The sequence below is a fragment of the Palaemon carinicauda genome, chromosome 38, assembly GCF_036898095.1.
Source record: "Palaemon carinicauda isolate YSFRI2023 chromosome 38, ASM3689809v2, whole genome shotgun sequence".
Lineage (NCBI taxonomy): Eukaryota > Metazoa > Arthropoda > Malacostraca > Decapoda > Palaemonidae > Palaemon > Palaemon carinicauda.
Genome location: NC_090762.1, coordinates 26350165 through 26366445, shown reverse-complemented (window position 1 = coordinate 26366445; position 16281 = coordinate 26350165). Strand labels below are relative to the sequence as shown.

General features: G+C 53.2%; 1 protein-coding gene across 2 annotated transcripts in view; it reads right to left on the bottom strand.

Annotated features, from left to right (window-relative positions):
- Positions 1 to 16281, bottom strand: part of c12.2 (von Willebrand factor A domain-containing protein c12.2) — a 248503-nt gene that overhangs the window by 53525 nt on the left and 178697 nt on the right. For both annotated transcript variants that reach the window (XM_068361985.1, XM_068361986.1), the window contains exons 12-13: positions 8227 to 8387; positions 4856 to 5138 (exon numbers count right to left, since the gene is read on the bottom strand). In XM_068361985.1, coding sequence (XP_068218086.1) covers positions 4856 to 5138; positions 8227 to 8387 — 444 coding nt within the window. The remainder of the gene's footprint in view (positions 1 to 4855; positions 5139 to 8226; positions 8388 to 16281) is intronic.

Sequence of the window (16281 nt, the reverse complement as noted above, 5' to 3'; positions counted from 1 at the left end):
GAGCGTGGAGGCTTGGGTGTACCTTCTTTACATGCGGCTGACGCAGAAGGTCCACTCTTAGAGGAAGTGTTCTGGGAACGTCTACTAGCCATTGCAGTACCTCGGTGAACCATTCTCTCGCGGGCCAGAGGGGAGCAACCAACGTCAACCTTGTCCCTTCGTGAGAGGCGAACTTCTGCAGTACTCTGTTGACAATCTTGAACGGGGGGAACGCATAAAGGTCTAGATGGGACCAATCCAGAAGAAAGGCATCTATGTGAACTGCTGCTGGGTCCGGAATCGGTGAACAATAATTTGGGAGCCTCTTGGTCATCGAGGTTGCGAACAGATCTATGGTGGGTTGGCCCCACAATGCCCATACAGTAGTTTGTTGCATACATTCTTGTGAAGGGTCCACTCTGTTGGGATGATTTGACCCTTCCGGCTGAGGCGGTCTGCCATGACATTCATGTCGCCTTGAATGAACCTCGTTACTAGGGATATGTTTCGATCTCTTGACCAGGTGAGGAGGTCCCTTGCGATCTCGTACAACTTCATCTAATGAGTCCCTCCTTGCTTGGAGATGTACGCCAGGGCTGTGGTGTTGTCGGAGTTCACCTCCACCACCTTGCCTAGAAGGAGGGACTTGAAGCTTCTCAAGGCCAGATGAACTGCCAGTAGCTCCTTGCAGTTGATGTGTAACTCGCTTTGAACCGCATTCCACGTGCCCGAGCATTCCCGACCGTCCAACGTCGCACCCCAGCCCGTGTCCGATGCGTCCGAGAAGAGAAGGTGGTCGGGGGTCTGAACAGCCAGTGGCAGACCCTCCCTGAGGAAAATGTTGTTCTTCCACCAAGTCAGTGACGACTTCATCTTCTCGGAAATAGGAAACGAGACCGCTTCTAGCGTCTTGTCCTTTCTCCAGTGAGCAGTTAAGTGAAATTGAAGGGGGCGAAGGTGGAGTCTCCCTAACGCGATGAACTGGTCCAGTGATGAAAGCGTCCCTATCAGACTCATCCACTGTCTGACTGAACATCGGTCCTTCTTCAGCATGGACTGGATGCATTCTTGGGCTTGACTGATTCTGGGGGCCGACGGAAAAGCCCGAAAAGCTTGACTCTGATTCTCCATTCCTAGGTATACTATAGTTTGGGATGGGACGAGTTGGGACTTTTCTATATTGACCAGGAGACCCAATTCCTTGGTCAGATCTAGAGTCCACTGTAGATTCTCCAGACAGCGACGACTTGACGCAGCTTTTAAAAGCCAGTCGTCCAAATAGAGGGAGGCTCTGATGTTTGCTAAATGCAGGAATTTGGCAATATTCCTCATCAGTTTGGTAAAAACTAGAGGTGCCGTGCTTAGGCCAAAGCACAGGGCTTGAAACTGGTATACAACCTTCCCGAAAACGAACCTTAGAAAAGGTTGGGAATCTGGGTGGATGGGGACGTGAAAGTAAGCGTCCTTTAGGTCTAACGAGACCATCCAGTCTTCCTTCCTGACCGATGCTAGAACCGACTTTGTCGTCTCCATGGTGAACGTCTTTTTGTGACAAAGACATTCAGAGAACTGACGTCTAGCACCGGTCTCCACCCTCCTGTCTTCTTCGGCACTAAGAAGAGGCGGTTGTAGAAGCCCGGGGATTGATGGTCCCGGACTATGACTACCGCTCCCTTTTGTAGTAAGAGAGACACCTCTTGCTGTAAAGCTAGCCTCTTGTCCTCCTCTCTGTACCTGGGAGAGAGGTTGATGGGAGTCGTTGCTAGAGGGGGCTTGCGCAAGAATGGAATCTTGTACCCCTCCCTGAGTAACTTCACAGACTGTACATCTGCGCCCCTGTTCTCCCAGGCCTGCCAGTAGTTCTTGAGCCTGGCTCCCACTGCTGTCTGAAGAAGGTGGCAGTCAGACTCTGCCTCTAGAGGACTTGGAACCCTTCTTCTTGCTCCCACGTTGACTTCCGGCACGAGCACCTCCTCTGCTGGAGGCTCTGCCACGAAAGGGCGGAATGAACCTTGACGCTGGAGTGTCCATCCTGGGTCTAGGTACGGAGGGCAAAGGGGTGACTTTGCGTGCGGATGACGCCACCAGGTCATGGGTGTCTTTCTGGATCAAGGAGGCAGCAATCTCCTTGATCAACTCTTCAGGGAAGAGACACTTCGAGAGTGGAGCAAACATAAGCTCCGACTTTTGACAAGGGGTGACTCCAGCTGACAAGAAGGAGCAAAGGTGATCTCGCTTCTTGAGGACCCCAGACACGAAAGAAGCCGCAAGCTCACTAGAACCATCCCGAATGGCTTTGTCCATGCAGGACATGATGAGCATGGAAGTTTCCTTATCAGAAGGGGAGGTCTTCCTGATCAACGCTCCCAAACACCATTCCAAGAAGTTAAAGACTTCGAATGCGCGGAAAACTCCCTTCATAAGATGGTCCATATCCGAAGGAGTCCAGCAAATCTTGGAGCGTCTCATAGCCAGCCTGCGGGGAGAGTCTACCAGACTTGAGAAGTCGCCCTGGGCAGAGGCAGGAACTCCCAAGCCGAGAACTTCTCCCGTGGCATAACAGACGCTAGATCTGGAAGCAAGCTTGACCGGGGGAAACATGAAGGATGTCTTCCCAAGTTGCTTCTTGGACTGCAACCACTCTCCCAGTACCCTTAAAGCTCTCTTGGACGAGCGAGCGAGTACGAGCTTCGTAAAGGCAGGAGCTGCTGACTGCATGCCTAAAGCGAACTCAGAGGGAGGCGAGCGTGGTGCTGCAGACACAAACTGATCCGGATATAAATCCTTAAACAGCGCAAGCACTTTCCTAAAGTCTAAGGAGGGAGGCGTGGTCTTGGGTTCTTCGATGTCCGAGTGTTGGTCGTCAAGATGTGCAGCTTCCTCATCATCAGAGATACCATCGTCTGAATGTTGAGGAGGAAGAGGCAACGGAGTGGGCTGGACGGCTGAGTCCGGCAGCACGGGTGCATGCGTGGCTGCACTGGACCCAACATCATGCCACTGTTGGTCAGTCTGAGAACTGGCAACAACCAAAGCTGAGTGGGTGCGCAAAGCGTCTACTCCCAACTGTGGAAGGAAAGCGGAGACCACCGTGGGTTGCGGAGGCTGACGCACCGCGTCAAAACACGGCAGCCTAACTCCACCCTCCTGTTGTTGTGGTAGCTCACGCACGGCAACGGAGGGTTCCGTGCGTCTGTGAACGTCAGCATGCGTCTGGCAGGGTCGACTGCGCATGGGTGGAGGAGCTCTCACAGCCGGAGTGTGGGAGCAGGCAGCCTCAGCGTCTGCTGGGCGCACAACCGTGGCAGGTTGTAGGCTAACGGGTGCAGCGTCAACCTTCTCCGCAGCCGGAGTGTGGGAGCAGGCAGCCTCAGCGTCTGCTGGGCGCACAACCGTGGCAGGTTGTAGGCTAACGGGTGCAGCGTCAACCTTCTCCGCACGAAACTCCTGCATAACCGCAGCTAACTGAGTCTGCATAGACTGCAGTAAAGACCACTTAGGGTCTACAAAAGCGGCAACAGACGGAGTTACTGTCCGTTGTGACTGAGGGTCTAAAACAGCGGGTGCGGCAACAGACGGAGTTACTGCCTGTTGCGGTACCACTTTGCCTCTCTTAGGAGGTGTGCAGTCGTCGGAGGACTGCAGCGAGTCCGAACTGACCCAGTGGCTACACCTGGGCCGTTGGACTAGCTCGGAAGGGACCTTACGTTTAAGAGGCCGTGAGACCTTGGTCCATCGTTTCTGTCGAGAAACCTCTTCCGCAGACGAGGAATGAATGGGCTCACTCGTCTTCTTGTGGGTGGGACGATCTAGGTAAGATACGTCCGAAACCACGGAGGGTACGTCTGTACGCTGATTAAAGCCTGTCGAACCCTTTGGTCGTACGACATTGCTTCTCCCCTGGGCTTGGGAGCTTGCAAGAGGTCCCGGACTGGGAGGACGACAGGCACGAACAGACGCACCCTCATGCGTAACACTGACACTTTTCACTGCACTGACACTCACTTCACTTCCCACTGCACTTTTACCTTTCAACTCTCTGACGTCAGCCATGAGTTGATTGCGGTCATTCGCCAATGACTCGACTCTCTCACCTAGAGCCTGAATGGCACGCATCATATCTGCCATTGAAGGTTGATGAGAGCTAGCAGGGGGGTCGGGTGCAACCACTACAGGGGAAGGAATAGGTTGAGGGGCATGGGGAGAGGAAAAATCAATTGAGCGAGACGAACTCCTCCTGATCCTATCCTTCTCTAGCCTACGTGCATATTTCAGGAATTCTTGAAACCCGAATTCCGAAAGCCCAGCGCATTCCTCACATCGATCTTCCAATTGACAGGCTTTACCCCTACAATTGGAACAAACGGTGTGCGGATCGATAGAGGCCTTCGGAAGACGCCTTGAACAGTCCCTAGCGCTACATTTCTTGTACTTGGGGACTTGAGAAGGGTCAGACATCTTGAATTAGTCAAAGGGGGGAATTCAAAATCTATCCAAGTCGTCAACAAATAATCCAAAATCCAAAAAAGAATGCAAGGAAGTATTGAAGATAACTTCTGCACAGCAATAGCTAATAACCAGAAATGAATACTTCACCAAATAACGTGAAAATCAATCCAGAAAACAAGAACGTATTCAGTAGGTCTTGCCGGTGACACAACAGAGAGAAAATTGATTCTGTGTTGACATAGAGTACTTGAGTACCTACTCGACAGATGGCGCTGTTGATGTACACCCCCACCTGTATAGCAGCAGAGCTGACAGCTATATGATCATCGGGTAAGTTTAATATTGAAAAAGCCCAACTTATGATCAATGTAATGCAATAAAATACTATGGTGTCCTATGGCAAAGAAAGACACTTGAATCATCTTACCAGTTTTTGGATTAAATCAACTGTTTCTCTCTGTTTTAAAGGCCTCATTTCATGATACAAGAAGAGAGTCAAAGCCTCTGGCGTTAACCATTGACCCTGTGCTTGACCAATGGCTGGTGGTTCTGCTAACGCCACAATTCGGAATGACGGGTGAATACGATGAACACCTTTTGACCCCATATCGTCATCTGTGAAGCCACTGACAGTTTTGATTGCATCATATCGATCATGACGCAACAGTCTTGTCCCATCATAGAGTTGTATTTCCCGGTCATGAATCAGTCTGAAAGAAAAAAGAACAATTTCAAAGATGATTTGTATTTTTCCCTAACTAATACATACCTGTAGTTATTAATGTGGATATTTTTTCAGCAGTAGCCGTAGGTAGCCATTAGACTTTAATTGCAAGGCGGCTGAGTACCCTCCAGCCACCCCCAGGGGGTGTCTAGCCACCCTGGAGGGTACCCAGCCACCTCTATATATACTCTCACAGCTGTGAAACATCACTCTTTATTCCAGGCAGGACTTCTGGGGGACAGGTGATGGCAGGCCAATTTATATAAATAACTCCATGTTTGTATTAGTTAGGGAAAAATACAAATTATCTCCGAATTTGTCATTTGTTCCCATACCAACAAACCTTCCATTATTTATGTGGATGACTCACTCTTAGGCTAGTCCTAGATCTGGCATGGACATTGACCCAGTTTTACTTAGTACAGTATATGACTATGGCCTAGGCAAAACTTTGACACCTCGCTGTAATATACAAAGTGAGTAGATTCGCGGCTTGTAAAATTTAGTAAAATAGAGGTTGTTATTTGTTCGAAACGTCTGAGTTTTAAATAGGAAAAAACAAAAGACGTATCCCATTGCTCCCTCGCAGAAAGCAATGAGAACGTGGACAGTATAAAAATTTTATGACTTATAGTAGGCTACACAAGGGAAGTGATAATTACCTGCAGAGGTTGAAGCCAACTTGCAGATGGACCCATGGTGCTATACCCCAAGAGAGGGGAAGATAAAGAAAGGAAAGCCAGACATTCTTCTCATTCATCCCAGTCTTAATCCGGGTAACCAAAACCCTCGACCAACTGCTACTTGTCCATCAAGGAGCTTCTTGAGCAGCCACCACAGGAGTGATAGTAAACGTATCGAGCCTCCTGTGGGTCACGCCTCTGAGGGAATGGGGTTTGTCTTTTCCACACACTTGCAACATGGAGAAGTTGTGTTTGAACACCAGGGAAGTACTAATTCCCCTGACGTCAAGGGCTCTAGGTCGACAAGCCTGAGGAGGATCTGGAGCCAAGGCTCTTCCAATTACTGGGCAAATCCAGGAAGAAACTGTGTTCTATGTGATCCTTCTCTTTATTCTCCCTGAATCAACAAACAGTGATGTTAGTCTGAGCCGTGTTGCTGCAGTGCGTTTAGGATAGTATCTCAAACTCCTCACTGGGTAAAGTAACAACTGATCTGTGTCGTTGGTTACAGAACAAAGACTCTAAATCTGAAAGGGCCCAAATCTATGGTCCAGCACCCTGGATTCTGAGTCCAAGCAATAAGCTCACGGACGAAGCTGAGCGTCACTTTCCCCCATCCCCTTGAGTGGGTGATGTCATATGTGAGGCTATGAAGTTCACTAACTCTCTTTGCTGAGGCTAAAGCGAGCAGGAATGCCGTCTTCAAAGTGAGATTTCGGTTAATTGCATGGCGTAATGGCTCGTAGGGAGGTCCTTTTAAAATGGCGTGAACGTCGTGAGTGCCTATCTCGCAAACGTAGGCGTCGGCCTCGTGAACGAGAACGTTAATCTCATGAACGATACAATCGCGAGCGAGAACGCTGCCCTCGTGATCATGAGCGCCGTCCTCTCAAGCGTGAGTACTATCCTCGTGATCTAGATCAAGACAATTTAGAACGCGAGCATCTAGACCTATGTCTAAACCTTGCTCGCGATCGTGCAGAACGAGATCGCGAGACTCGTCCTAGCGAAGAGGAGCACCTCTGAAGAGAGCATTGAGACCTTTGGTATTGTGAGGGCGAAGCTCTAGAGCATGAGCGTCTTCTAGGTGAAGAACTATCTGATCGTGATGACCTACGATCATTACGATCTTCCAGAAGACGCGGCGATGGCAGTGATCGTCCCTTAGCGCTGCTAATGGAAGGCGCGCTAATCCCCGAAAGATCATCACTTGCAACCTGAGGGTTCTTGTGGGAAGAAACAGAGGGTTGAGGATTAAGAGACAACGAGGTCCCAGGATGGAGAGAGGGTTTATCGGCAGTAGGGGGTCGTTGGAGAAGCGAACGCGAACAATCACCTCGTCCATGCATGGAAGGACCAGGAGAAGGCGACAGATGGACCTTGCACAACTTCAGAGCGTGAGATGTCGATGGCTCCAGAGAGGGTTTCCTCGTGGTAACCCGCTGAAGAAGGCACTGCAGCTCTTCCTTCGAACGGGGTCCCGAAATCCCTAAGGACGACCACACCTGAAACAAATCTGCAAGGGAAAAAGGCTCGCCAGCAGCTGGAGGGCAAGGAGCTCCTCTAGGTTAAGCAACAACACCCCCAGTACCCTGGGGTTACCTGGAAGAAGAGCAATCTGCGCTCCTGCTCGCTCGTCCTTTGTGAGAGCTAGTACAAGAAGGAGCTTTTGAGAGAGATTTTGGAGTGCGAGAAGAAGAACGCATCCCGCTTGCCCCTGAGGGAGAACGATCGCGCTTAGACTTCTTCTTTTTACACCTTCCAAACCTTTTCCATTGGGAGGCAGACCACTCCCTACACTCTGCGCAGGGCGAACCCTGCTCGCAACGATGCCCTCGGCGCGTAGGACACAGAGAGAGCGGGTCGGTCTCGAGCGACAACATGAAGGTCCTGCACGCGGCACCCTCTCGCCCCGGACACATTCGCATGGTGAAGGTGATCGCAGAAGAAGGACATGCACACTTGAAAAGAGAAAGCAAAATCAAAAGGTCCAATGACATTCAGGACGAGAGCGGACACATCCGATCTCTACTGAGCCAAAAGAAAAAAATGACGTCTCACAGCTGTGAGAGCATATATAGAGGCGGCTGGGTACCACGCAGCCACACCCTGCCTACCTGATAAGCGGGTAGGCAGCGTTGCCACCTTGCAATTAATGTCTAATGGCTACCTCCAGCTGCCGCTGAAAGAGTATCCACATAAATAACGAAAGGTTTGTTAGTATGGGAACAAAAGATTTATAATCTAATGAGTAAGGATATTAATTGCAAAAATATTTCAAACATTATTTCAAGCAAGTGGTAATGTATTTAAAGAGAGCTATTCACTTCCATAAGTTACAATAAATATAAATGAATCCTTCAGATGTGAAACAAGTACACAAAAGCCTACCTGTGCAGAACAGCTAAAGTTCCATGATGAAGTCGGTGAATTCCATCTAAAATGGCTAACTTCCCTTCCAAGGCAGCAATAACAAGTGGAGAAAATTGCCATGCAGTGTCACCATCAGGCGAAGTAATACGTTGCTGCACCAGATCACGAGAAGTCATGTCCTGACAAAATACCAATGCTGTAAATACTGTGTTTAATTTTTTTTAACATTCTAAATGAAAAGCAAAATGAAATTTAATGTAGATCTAATAGGATTTCAATCTATATTGACAATAGGTCAATGTAAATTATTACAATGTGAACAAATAAAATGACAAATTCGAAGATAATTTGTATTTTTCCTAACCATACAAACCTTAGCTATTTACAAAGGGTTTACTTTTAGCGCAGCTGAAATGACGAGCCAATAGTTTTTAACGAGGGTTAATTACCCCCGCGCTAGTTAGCGGGGGGTGGGGAAGGGTAGCTTGCTACCCCTCCCCCCTCCACACACCGGTGACTTGCTTCACTTCACTTAGAGGTAGGACTTGACTTGGGGGTCAGGGATGGCGGGCACATATGTGTAAATAGCTAAGGTTTGTATGGTTAGGAAAAATACAAATTATCTTCGAATTTGTCATTTGTTCCGTAACCGAAATACAAACCACGCTATTTACAAAGGGTGACTTACCCCTTAGGAAGGGTGGAAAGTCCCCAGCCTTACTGACTTCGGCTTGCCCGGGGGCTCGATCCCTTAGTGAGCAGCACTAGAGAGAGGGAGCCCCTGTACCTCACAGGTTCCTAGCATCGCTAGGAACGAGTGGCCTACATAAGTAGTGTGAGGAGGAGAGTGTGACTCGTCCTATGAAGTTGACCTTGAGACCTTCAGATAGGAATTCTAGGATAGGACGTTCCCCATACCACCTCGTCAGGGTATGGGAGACGCAACAGTATTAAGCTTAATACTAGGAGCACAAAGAAGCATGGGTTACCTGCAGAGGTCGAGGTCAGCTATGCGAGGACCAGGATGCTGCTTCCCCAAGAGAGGGGAGAATGAAGAAAGAAGTAAGGGTCAGACATACTCTTTCATTCACACAGACTAAGACCGGGTAACAACGCCCTCAACCTACTGCTACTTGTCCAAAAAGGAGCCTGAGGTTAGACCAGCTGTTGTGCAGCCACCACAGGGCCGATAGAGAACGTATCGAGGCTCCTGTGGGTCACGTCTTGCAGGTAGTGGGCTGTGAAGGTCGTTTGACGCTTCCAGACCCCCGCTTGAAGTACCTGCGTCACAGAGAAGTTTCTCTTGAAGGCCAGGGATGTAGCAATACCCCTGACATCGTGGGCCCGAGGGCGACGTGACGGAGGAGGGTCAGGATTCAGGGCATGGTGGATAACCCTTCGAATCCAAGCAGAGATGGTGTTCCTTGTGACCCTCCTCTTTGTCCTGCCTGTGCTCACAAACAAAGCTCGCACATGAGGACGGACTGCAGCCGTTCTCTTCAAGTAGTACCTCAGACACCTCACTGGGCATAGTAGCAGCTGGTCTGGGTCGTTTGTTACAGAACGGAGACTCGCGATCCTGAAAGAGTCGAACCGAGGATCCGGCACTCCAGGATTCTGAGTCTTGGCCACAAACTCAGGGACGAACCTGAACGTTACCTCCCCCCATCCCCTTGAATGGGCGATGTCGTACGAGAGACCATGAAGTTCACTAACTCGCTTGGCCGAGGCCAAGGCGAGTAGGAAAGCCGTCTTCCAAGACAGGTGGCGATCGGAGGCCTGGCGTAATGGCTCGAAGGGAGGTCTCTTGAGAGACCTGAGAACTCGAACCACGTTCCAAGGAGGGGGTCTCACTTCCGACTGGGGGCAGGTAAGCTCATAGCTACGTATGAGTAAAGAGAGTTCTAGCGATGAAGAAATATCCACGCCCTTCAATCTGAAGGCCAAGCTTAAGGCTGAGCGATAGCCTTTCACTGCCGAGACAGAAAGGCGCATTTCTTCTCGCAGATACACAAGGAAGTCCGCTATTGCTGGAATAGTGGCATCGAGTGGAGAGATACCCCTTCCACGACACCAACCACAAAAGACTCTCCACTTCGCTTGGTAGACTCCCTCAGAGGACCTTCGCAGGTGCCGAGACATTCTCTCCGCAACCTGTTGCGAAAAGCCTCTCTCCGCGAGGAGACGCTGGATAGTCTCCAGGCGTGAAGCCGAAGCGAGGCTACGGCCCTGTGAGGGACACCGGAGTGGGGTTGTCTGAGAAGCTCGTGTCGTGGAGGAAGCTCCCTTGGGAGTTCCGTCAGGAGTTGCAGAAGGTCCGGAAACCATTCCGCGTGATGCCATAGCGGAGCTACTAGAGTCATGGAACAGTTGACCGATAGTCTGGTCCTGTTGAGCACCCTTCTCATCAGACAGAATGGTGGGAAGGCGTACACGTCGATGTTGTCCCACCGTTGCTGGAAAGCATCTTGCCAGAGTGCCTTGGGGTCCGGGACTGGTGAGCAGTACAGGGGCAGCTTGAAGTTCAAGGCTGTCGCGAACAAGTCCACCGTCGGGGAACCCCACAAAGTCAGGACTTTGTTGGCTATCTGAGGATCCAAAGACCACTCGGTACTCACTATCTGCGAAGCCCTGCTCAGACTGTCGGCGAGCACATTCCTCTTGCCAGGAATGAAGCGAGCTGATAGTGTTATCGAGTGGGTTTCGGTCCACCTCAGAGTCTCTACTGCAAGATGGGATAGCTGTTGCGAAAAAGTGCCTCCCTGCTTGTTGATATAAGCCACTACCGTGGTGTTGTCGCTCATCACCACCACGGAGTGACCCGCCAGGAACCGTTGGAACTGTTGAAGGGCCAGAAAGACGGCCTTCAATTCTAGCAGGTTGATGTGTAGGCACTTTTCTGATTCTGACCAAAGGCCTGAGGCCCTCTGGTTCAGAACGTGCGCCCCCCACCCTTCTTTTGACGCGTCCGAAAACAGAGTCAATTCCGGGGGAAGGACGAGAAGACTCACTCCCTTTCGCAGGTTCTCGTCGGCCAGCCACCACCGCAAGTCCGTCTGTTCCAGAGACCCCATTGGGATCAGAGTGTCCGGGGAATCGGATCCTTGATTCCACCGGGACTTGAGCCGCCATTGAAGGGATCTCATCCTGAGGCGGCTGTTTGGAACCAGACGGGCCAGGGAGGATAGGTGGCCCAAGAGACGCAACCACGATTGGGCGGGGAGTTCTTTTCGCCTGAGGAAAGGTTCCGCCACCCTCCTCAGCCTTGCTATCCGGTCGTCTGATGGAAAGGCTTTGTGGAGATTGGTGTCTATTAGCATGCCTAGATAAACCAGTCGCTGGGACGGCTGCAGAGAGGACTTCTCGAGGTTTACCACGATCCCCAGATCCTGGCAAAGATCTAGAAGCCTGTCTCGGTGTCGAAGAAGGGTCGACTCCGAGTCTGCTAGGATCAGCCAATCGTCTAGGTAACGAAGGAGACGAATGCCGTTCCTGTGCGCCCAAGTCGAAATCAGGGTGAACACTCTGGTGAACACCTGAGGAGCTGTGGAGAGACCGAAACACAGCACCTTGAACTGGTAGATCTTGTTGTCTAGGCAGAATCTCAGGTACTTCCTGGAAGACGGATGGATTGGGATCTGGAAGTACGCGTCCTTTAGATCCAGTGTACACATGAAGTCTTGTGGTCTCACCGCAAGTCTGACTGTGTCTGCTGTCTCCATGCTGAACCGGGTTTGTTTGACAAACCTGTTCAGAGCCGAGAGATCGATGACGGGTCTCCAGCCTCCAGTAGCCTTCTTTACAAGAAAGAGTCGACTGAAGAAGCCTGGAGAGCCGTCCACGACCTCCTGGAGAGCACCCTTCTCGAACATGGTCTTGACTTCGGCCTGAAGGGCCAGCCCCTTTGCCGATCCCATGGCATAGGAGCTCAACGACACTGGATTCGCTGTCAGGGGAGGTTGAGATGACGTGAACGGGACGCGATAACCTTGGCCGATCACCGAGATCGTCCAAGCATCGGCCCCGAGATGTTGCCACCTGCGGACGCAACGCTGAAGGCATCCCCCCACAGGTGGACACGCAGGGGGACTGCCACCCCTAGGGCTTGCGGCCGCGGCCGCCACCCCTAGAAGTCTTGCCTCCCCTGGAGGACTTACCACCCCTCTTGACCTTGGCTGGAAAGGGCTGGGGCTTAGACACCACTTTCTTAGCTGCCGGTGCCTGTTTTGGAGCCTTACGAGGCTGTTGCTGCTGTTGTGGCGGGGCTGGAGGCTTATAGGGCCGAGTTGTAAGGGCCCTGTGGAGGAGGGAGTCCGTGCTGGATTTCCTCCACCTCTCAGCCGTTCGCTCCAAGTCTTGAGGCTCAAACAGGCTCTCCCCCAGGAGGGAGGCATGTCGGAGCCTACACACATCTACGGCGGGGACCTTCGGATGGAATCTCTCGGACACAGCATCGCGACGCTTCAACACCGAGTTGGCCCACAGGGTGGTAACCTGGTGCGCCAAGAACTCGATGGAGCGGGTGCCCGAGAGCAAGAAGGTCTCTAGGGCCTTCCTATTGGTCTCCTTGGACAAGTCCTCAGATCGCAATAGGATGCCCAGAGATCCTAACCAGAAGTCCAGCCACGAAGTGGCCTGCATGGCACACTTAGCGACCTTCTCGTGGTTAAGGATCTCTGCCGCCGAGAACGACACCTGCCGGGCAGAGAGTTTCTCCAAGGGAACTCCCTTCGCCAGCTCCTCCACAGAGTGATGGAGCGGAAGAGCGAGGTTGTGCTCACCCAGGATCTCGAAATACCTCCTCTGCTGAAGGCGAGGAGGAGGGATGAGTTTGTTCCCGGCAGTGGAACGACTGGAGGAGGCAAGAAATGCGAGCTGAGCATTGGCCCTAGCTCTGGCACTCTTCAGCCCCCGAGACCAGGGCAGAGCTGCACTGGTCTTAGGGGCCTTCCGAACGTCGAACACTTCATCCAGAATTGTGTCTTTGCCTTCACGGGGGGGGATGACTGGATCCGTAAGACTGTTAAGTTGCCTTATCAGGCTTAGGACCTGCCAGAAGGCATGTTCGGACTCTTGCTGTTCTCCTCCCTGTGGGCTGGCAGCTAAGTCTCCTGCCCCAGGAATCTCTTCCTGGGGTGATACGTGGACATTCCCCTGGGTAGTCATGGGTTCCTGTCGAATCCTTGCAGAGGATTTAGGGATGGTCTTGGAATCCTTGGGCTCCCTCCTAGGAGGGATACAGGATCCCAACAACGAGGTTCGAGGGGCCCCTTCCTCACGAGACAATTCTCCTGCCTGAAGCGAAGTCTCCCCCCCTGGTGCCGGGGGGAAGACTACCGGTCCACTGGACTCACCTGAGGACGGAAAGGCCTCGTCCACGGGAGAAGGAGAGAGTACTCGTGCAGGAGAGGGGACCCTCGAGACCGACCTCTTGGGAACCAACTTCGCCCTGGGGGAAGTCACCACGAAGTCCACTCCTCTCTTTCTCTTCAGCGAAGGAGAGACAGCCGCTGGTTTGTTACCCTGGCCGGCGAGTGCTGGTTTCATAACCCTCACTAACGCCCGTGCCAGCGGACCAAACCAAGTCTGCTGCTCAAAGGACACAGAGTCCGAAATCCTCGCTAAGGTGAAAGGGATCGGGCGATCCTTTGGAGTGGACACGACGGTACCTGCCTGAAAAGAAGGTGGGGAAGAATGCTGTAATGACCTGTCCTCGTCCTGCAATACCAACCTGTGCTTGGATGGAGGTGATCCCGAGTGCCGTCTAGGAGCACGCGTCCCTGCTGCTACCACCGGCTGTGGAATTCGCCGCGAACTATGGTCGCGCGAGGGTGAACGGTCGCGCAAAGGCGAATGGTTGCGCGGGTGATCGCGCGGGCGTACAGGCGAGCGGTCGCGCGGGCGCGCAGGCGAGCGGTCGCGCGGGCGCGCAGGCGAGCGATCGCGCGGGCGCGCAGGCGAGCGATCACGCGGGCGCGCAGGCGAGTGGGCGTGAGGGTGGGCAGGTAAAGGAACACGTGTCCGAGGCGACGAACGCAAGCGATGGCGCGACGGCGAGGGATCGTGCTGCCGCGTAGGTGAAGAAGATCGCTGGCGATAATGATCACGTGATGGTAAGCGATGGCGAGCAGCATGTGAAGGTGAATGATTGCGCGCAAGAGGGCGGTCGTTCAGGGTTGAGCGATGAGGAGCAGCATGCGTAAGCGGGCGATCGTTCAGGGTTGTGCGATGGCGAGCAGCATGCGCAGGTGAATGATCGCGTGAAAGGGTGCGATGGTGATCAGCATCCGCAGGAAGGCGATCGTTCAGGGTTGTGCGATGAGGAGCAGCATGCGTAAGCGGGCGATCGTGCAGGGTTGTGCGATGGCGAGCAGCATGCGCAGGTGAATGATCGCGTGAAAGGGTGCGATGGTGATCAGCATCCGCAGGAGGGCGATCGTTCAGGGTATTGCGATGAGGAGCAGCATGCGAAAGCGGGCGATCGTGCAGGGTTGTGCGATGGCGAGCAGCATGCGTAAGCGGGCGATCGTGCAGGGTTGTGCGATGGTGATCAGCATCCGCAGGAGGGCGATCGTTCAGGGTATTGCGATGAGGAGCAGCATGCGTAAGCGGGCGATCATGCAGGTTCGTGCGATGGCGGGCAGCATGTGAAGGTGATCGCTGGCGAACTGGTGATCGCTGGCGAGCTGGTGATCGCTGGCGAGCTGGTGATCGCTGGCGAGCTGGTGATCGCTGGCGAGCTGGTGATCGCTGGCGAGCAGAAGGTCGACGCGTGTCCTGTGAGAGGATAGGTTCACGAGCAGGAACGGGAAGATCGCTGGCGCGTTGGCGAACATGTGTTTCTGACACACGATGGTGAGCAGGGAGTTCAGCAGGAACTAAAGGGTGGTCAGAGACCGCAGGGCGATGGTCCTCAAATGAGCGCTGACGCTCGGAAGAGAGCTGACGAGCAGGAGAGCGCTGGCGAGGGGGGCGAACCTCAGGAGAGAGCCGACGAGCAGGTGAGCGTCGGCGAGCAGGAGAGTCTTGGCGAGCAGGAGATCGTCGACGAGCAGGAGATCGCTGGCGAGCAGGAGAGCGCTTGTGCGCTGGCCCTGCTCGCGTAAGGGAAGAATCCCTTAGCCCCGAAGGGACCGTTGCCCGTCGGGTGACGAGTTCTCCAGAAGGCGAAGATCCGGCAGGAGATGGAGAGCGGTCCGCAGAGAGGTTCAAGGAGGGCGGAGTAGTCGGTTGAGGCTGACGAGGAGAGTCCCCCCCGGAGGACGAAGACCCAAAAAGGCGCCTCTTAGTCCCCCTGTAAGGGGAAGGGAGGCCCTTGTGGCGTAGAGGGCGGTGAGCCTTACGGCGGAGGCGGCCTCGGGGGAGATCGTCGGGACCATCGGTCCTCCGAAGGGGAGTCTCCTTCAAAACACTTCCCTCAGAAGGAAGCTGGGCAGCAGTCGAGACCGAAGGACTCACTTCCCCCTTCGAAGGATGCACGGAAGGAGGAGGAGAGCCTAGAGCACCATCACCAGCAACAGCACCTGCGTCGGAAGGCCCAGCCACGTCGGAGGCCTCTGTCACCACGACGTCGACAATAGACAGAGGGTCTACCTCCGCTACCACCGGCGACTGTTTAACAGCGGCCCCCAACGAGACAAGGTCAATAAGAGCGACCCTGGAGGGCAAGCCCTTAAGCCCCAGGGACGACCAAATCTGCAACAGATCATCACTGGATAAAGTATTATTATCAATAACCTCCCCCGGAGGAGGAGGGGGAACCGCCTCGCTATGGGAGGCGACGCCCTCTCCCCCCACCGAAGGTAGGGAAACAGAACAAGGGCCTGCGCTCCCACTCGGACGACTCTCCTTAGGAGGCGGACGAGGGGGAGCTTCGGAGGAGGTTTGGGCGGCGGAAGAAGAGTCCCGAGAACCTTCCTCCTTCAAGGCTAACCCCGGAGGAGAACGGTCTCTCTTGGACTTCTTCTTACGCCGACGGCCAAACCTCTCCCACTGGGAGGCAGACCACTCCCTACACTCACGGCACATGTTATCCTGGTCGCACCGTCGGCCCCGACATTGAGGGCAGAGGGT